This window comes from Haplochromis burtoni, unplaced genomic scaffold (assembly GCF_018398535.1).
Source record: "Haplochromis burtoni strain Fernald_Lab_line unplaced genomic scaffold, NCSU_Asbu1 Contig_34, whole genome shotgun sequence".
NCBI lineage: Eukaryota > Metazoa > Chordata > Actinopteri > Cichliformes > Cichlidae > Haplochromis > Haplochromis burtoni.
This window is the reverse complement of record NW_024582395.1, coordinates 536,963-543,003: the sequence shown is the minus strand read 5'-3', so window position 1 is coordinate 543,003 and position 6,041 is coordinate 536,963. Positions and strand designations below refer to the sequence as shown.

Sequence of the window (6,041 nt, the reverse complement as noted above, 5' to 3'; positions counted from 1 at the left end):
CACACACACACACACACACACACACACTTCTTCCACCTCACGGTATTAGCTTAAATCTGATAACAGTGCTATTGTTCCAACCTTTTCTCTCCCACTTCTTGCTGAAGTCTTGTTGTATATCTCAAGTGTTCCTGAGTATGTAACCTCTAAAAAGTGTAAAGTTTTTTAACGACACATTTTTTGGGGAGGAAGATATTTTTCACTATTCTCCATGTTTCACGCAGTGTTTAGCCACAAAAACAAGAAATTATGCAATCCAGAAGTTATAAGTTCCTATGGGAGTCTATGCTATGGTACCGTTTTGCTTGGTCTAAGCCTCACAAACACTGGAAAACACATCAAGGGGATGCACACACACACACAAAGAAAAGAAAAGAAAATCTAAACAGAACATAACTGTCTTGTTTTGGAGTGTAGCAGAGCTCAGCAGCAGAGTATAAGAACAAATGATGAGCTGTTTATTTTAGACTGTTACAAAGCCCATAATAACATACATTCCAAAATGGAAACAAAGTATGGTCCACAATTGCCAAGAAACATACAAACAAGGACAGGGATACACACAGAGAAGCAGATGGACAGGTAGCAGTGTAAGTACAAAAAGAGGCTTTAATTATGCATACAGAGGCAATGAAAATCAAAGAAGAGGGGAAAGACTTGGGTAACCAAAAACAGCTGTTGCTAATCAAGGATAAGAAGCTACAGGAAGTAAAAGTAAATAGAAGACAGGAGAGGCAAATCAAAATAAAACATACTAATCTGAAAGACATCACTTTTCAAGTGTCTCACACAGACACTTGACAATACAAGGAGATAACACAGTGAGACTACACAAAACCAAGGATGACTCCCAAACAGAATCAAAAACCAAACTCAGAATGCGAGAAGAATCATAGAAATAAACAAAACTCAGTCCAAACAAGGAATCATAGTTAAGGCTCGGGAATAACAATTAAATATTGTCAAAAAACTCACAGTCATGAAATACATACCATGGATTATAACCAAACGAAGAATACTTAACAATAACAAAAAACAAACAAGCTCAGGGCTCAAAACGGACAACCATGACAATAACTAAAATAGCAAAGACAAAACTACTAAATTAAGTCTTTAGGATTAAAATTGTCTGTAACTATTGCTTACTGTCTTCAAACAACAGGTACATTTTGCATAAGAAGAAAGTAAATAAAAGACTAAATGCAATATTTAAGTATAACTGAGCCTAATATAAAAATGTTTCCTATTGACAAGTGTCCTATCAGTAATGTTTGAAGGTTTATCGATCTGGAGAAGTTAAAGTAAATTGTGGCTTTAAATTTTTAGTTGTAATATCTGTTTTCTGTCATATATCTGTAACACAGGGGATCACATTGTGATCCTGGGTGATGTCTGATATTTAGCCTCTCTATAAATTTCACAAACTCAAACTTTTGAAGACAGTTGATAAACGAAAAATAAACGTGGGAAGCTCTTGCAGCTGACTCCATATTCCTTATACAGCGGCCTTTTATAGAATACTAAAACAGTATTAATCCAATATACAGAATCATAAATGTGTTGCACTGTATTAATGCTACTATCATATGTTATATCTAAAAGTTTCCTTTATAAAAATCTGCCCATGTGACACGCTTTGTCATGAACTGTTTTTTGTCCCCACCGTGTGGTTGTTTGCCACCATCAACCAGGACCGGGTCCGTGTAGAGAAACTGTCTCTAGAGCCGAGAGAAACCACACGTTAGCGTATTTATTTTAATGAAAAAAAGTTTTAAATGTTTAAAAGAATTTCTTTGTAATTTATTCTTTGTAATTTCCACCTTTAGCGTTTACTCTGCCTGTTGAGTTCATCGCTGGTAGCAAAAGCGGAACTGTTGTCCTTGCTTCAGGATTTGAGCGGAGTGTAGACGGTGTAACACGCTGTCTAAGCAACAGCAGTGGAGACGAGTGCTTTTTGATGAAACTTCAAGTGTTTGCAATTTTATGAAGAACAGCCTTTTAATTAATTCATAGCAACTCGAAGGAAGTCCGGTTGTTTCTGTTGTCATTGTGATTCAGCAGGTAGGAGAGACAACGGTTCTTCCTCGTTATTCTTCATTATGTTATACAGGCGATTCTGGTGGCTCGTACGATTGTGGACAGATCCACTCATCGTGGGCATGAATGTAGCAGTAATTTTAGATTTTTGATGATTTCTTGAAAGGTTTTTTTTATTTAAATTTATTTCTTATTAATTTTTTTAAGGTTGAATGATTATGCAGCATGCGTTTTTAGTAACTTTAACAAAGAAGAATTGGTTGCACAAGTATGGATTTATTTTGGATTTCCTCTGATCCACACAAATATTTACATACACTGACTTCAGTCTGTTAGTAAGTTGCGCTGAAGGCTCTAAAATGTCTTAACCAGATCAGACCAATGCCTGCTAACTTCCCATCAGTAATCATGGCTCATTATAAGTGGTAGAAGTGTCAGGAAACCAGCAAATTTAAATAAACTGCTAATTCTGCCAAGAAGAGTAGTCAAATATAGGAACTGTGGCAGAACTTTGTTGATGGCTAACAAAAGAATCTGGTCAAGTGCAACTTGCTAAGGGGTATTTAAAAATATTAGTTTGGGTACACATCTATATTTAAATCTGTTTGTATAATTTTTTTCCCTGTGTGGATTTGAGAAATTCCTAAATGAACTCAAACTTGTGCACCTACTTCTTGTGTTTTAAAGTAGTTGGTGATGTATGTTGAACAATCATGACGAGTGTATGTAAACTTTTGATCACAACTGTATAATTCAGTGAATGTCACTTTTGCTGTTCTGGTAAAACTGTGGAGAACATTACATCTGCTGGTTTGTTTAGACTTGTAAACATTTCTCTATTATACAGTAAGTCCCTTTCTAAAAAATTCTCATAGGCCTGTTCAGTCATGTGTTATGACACAACTGAAGAAAATGTGCCTGATTTATGTTTTTCTTCATGGATTTCTTCGGCATATTGTTTAAGTAATGTCATTAACCTTTTTCTCCAGATGTACTAAGTAATTATTATTATTATTTACTGTGCATATCTTCAGCAATATGTGTTTTGTGCTTATTGGTCAGGTCAGATAAACCTTGTGCACCTAAAACATAATTTCTGGCATGATGTTGGATGAGGATGATGATTGCCCGGAGTTGGTGCCCATCGACACACAGCCTGGTCCTCCTGTAGGGCAAATACCGGTCACTATCATCACAGGCTATCTTGGTGAGCGAGATCTGTATTACGAGCTGCTTTAATGAGCTTATAAAAGAGTTATAATCTGAGACTAAGCTGCAGGGTATTGTTTACTCAGCCTGTGTTACATCATAAGTATGGTACTAATATCACTCCTTATATGTTTCTGTATTTATTTATTCATAGGTGCTGGAAAAACTACACTCCTGAACTATATCCTTACAGAACAACACAACAAGCGGATTGCTGTCATACTAAATGAATTTGGAGAAGGTAGTAAACCGTTAATACGCCTCAGAGAAATCAAAAGCAGGCGTTATTTTTGCCTGTTTTGTTCTGTTTTCTTGGTGACAGGTGAATGATTGTTGTTGTTATTTCCTCTGATTTCCACTAGAGGGCAGCACAGTAACAAACTTACACTAATATACAAAAAGCCAAAGTTTTCATCTAGATTTTTTAAAGTTAGGAACTGCATTTGAAGTATGGCATTGTTGCCTTCATTTATGTTCAGTCAAGCAGTGGACAGTTTTGTCGTTTAGCCTATTTACATTTGTGTTTTTATTAGTTTGATTTGTGTGAAAACCTCATTTATTTGACATCTTTATAGATCTTGTAAATGTTGAATGTATTGGTATAAATTTCCAGGTGTGAATCGCTCATCTTTCCTCTTCTTGCAGGCAGTGCCCTTGAGAAGTCCCTTGCAGTGAGTCAGGCAGGAGAGCTATACGAGGAGTGGCTAGAACTGAGGAACGGCTGCCTCTGCTGCTCTGTCAAGTATGTAGAGTAGCTAAAGCCCAGTTAGCATTAAGAATATACATTTTGACTCATTTCTCATTATAATACTACTACTGTGGTAATAATTGGTGCATTTTTATGTGAGATTGGAAAAGTATGAGATTTCTTTTCAGTGTGACAGCCATCTCCGATAAAACTTATAGTTTCACTCTGATTTTTCAGGGATATTATTATGATCAGGTGCAATGATTTTTAAACACATGTATAATTTCTGGCACTATGGGTCCCACGATCAAAAAATAAATAAATAAATTATCCTCTCATTCACATTTTGTCAAATATAGAGGAATACTGAAGATATTGAAATATGAAATAATACAAAGAGGATCATGAATAAAAGTGTCTGCGAAGAAAAAAATATGTTACAAATTTTGAATTTCTGAAGGTTTCGCCTTTTACATTACATCAGCATCTTAACCAGCTACATAAGATATTCATAGGAAATAATTACTAGATATGTGCTATATGTAGTTTTTTTTTAGTGTGATTTCTTGCGATCATAATGTTCTTTAGACCATCAGCATGTTGTGTGGGTTTACAGAAACAGTCCTTTTCAAGTTTCCAGCTTCATTAGTCCCCAGTTATTGCAGTCTTAGATCAGAGCCCACACCAATGCCTGCAACGTCCGGTCAGCGTCACCTTAACATAAACTTGCGAGAGGATACTCTGTGAATCATGTCTTCATCATCAAACTGTCGCAAAGAAACTGGGACATTAGACCTGTGGAAACCTGGACTTTGGTTTGATGAATTACCTTCAGTTGTGGTTTCTTTGTGAGTCACAAAGTGTGCGTTTCCGACCACAAAGCGTGAAGGAGGATGTGGGACTGATTTGTGCGTACAGTGAGGGTATAATTTGTGAGCATAGTTTTTTTTTAAATAAACTAAAATACATCTGTTGCGTCTGTAAGGCTTATTTGACCAACAGGAAGATTAAGTGCTGTATCACTTGACCAGTTTGAATTATTTTATATATTTATTGTTACTTTTTGCAAAAGTATTTATTGAGAGTGACCAACATGGACAGGATTAGGAATGGGTTTTAGAGTTAAAGTTAGAGAGGTGACGCTGACATGGTTTGGAAATGTGCAGAGGAGGGATAGTAGATATGTTGGATTAAGGATATTGCATTTGTAGCTGCCAGGCAGGAGGAAAAGAGGAAGATCACTGAGAAGATTCATGGATGTAGTGAAGGAGGACATATATAGGGTTGGTGTGACAGAGGAGGATGGTAGGGTTGGGTGACATGTAGGCAGACGATCTGCTGTGGAGACCCCTAAAGGGAAAAACCTAAAGAAGAAGAAGAAGTGATATATGTTTCATATATTTTATATGTGAACTTACCTTATATCCTACATTCATAATTCTTTGTATATGGTATTGTTCTATAACAGGGGTGTCCAGTGAATTTTCCCAGTTGGCCTCCGTTGGGGCCTGATCAGAGCATCTTATCAGTGGCAGTTTATAAAAAGATAAAATGACTATTGAGCAGAATTGAGTTCCCCATTTTTGGTGTGGCCCTCCACAGCAAAACCCAGTTTTTCATGTGGCCTCCACTGCTCTGTAATGTAGAGACAATTGAAAATATATATAAAAATATAAACATAAATGAGCAGGTAATCAGTCCTTGATTTTGGCTGTTTTGTCAAATAAGAGTTTGTATTGTGTTTTCTTGGATAAGACGATAGGATGTCAATTGGCAAGTTAAATATAAGCTGTCTTTAGTTATTGGTCATTGGGGTTTTTTTTTTTTTTTTTTTTTTAAGGGACAATGGTCTCAAAGCCATTGAAAACCTGATGGAGAAGAAAGGAAAGTTTGACTACATCTTGTTAGAAACCACTGGACTTGCTGATCCAGGTAACATACTTTTTTATTTTTTTGGAGAAGTTAGAATATGTTGAGCATATATGTGTGTTTGTTTTTAGCTGATTTTAATCTGCAGCACAGGCAGCAAACATTCAGTTATTTGCTGGTTCTGTGAAACCTCAGTCACCAGCTGTTCCACCAGGTGGTGTGTGTGGGCTGCTTCCAG

The 6,041-nt window shown here is 36.4% G+C and overlaps 1 protein-coding gene across 2 annotated transcripts in view; it reads left to right on the top strand.

The window, feature by feature from the left end:
• The first annotated feature begins 1,887 nt into the window (after positions 1-1,887).
• cbwd (COBW domain containing) overlaps positions 1,888-6,041 on the top strand; it is a 17,154-nt gene continuing 13,000 nt past the window's right edge. Inside the window, exons 1-5 of one of the 2 annotated variants that reach the window (XM_042219489.1) lie at positions 1,888-2,061; positions 3,105-3,244; positions 3,401-3,487; positions 3,892-3,988; positions 5,775-5,866. In XM_042219489.1, coding sequence (XP_042075423.1) covers positions 3,139-3,244; positions 3,401-3,487; positions 3,892-3,988; positions 5,775-5,866 — 382 coding nt within the window. In that variant the 5' untranslated portion in view covers positions 1,888-2,061; positions 3,105-3,138. Of the gene's footprint in view, positions 2,062-3,099; positions 3,245-3,400; positions 3,488-3,891; positions 3,989-5,774; positions 5,867-6,041 lie in introns of both variants that reach the window. The other variant, XM_005918972.3, reaches the window with a different exon arrangement.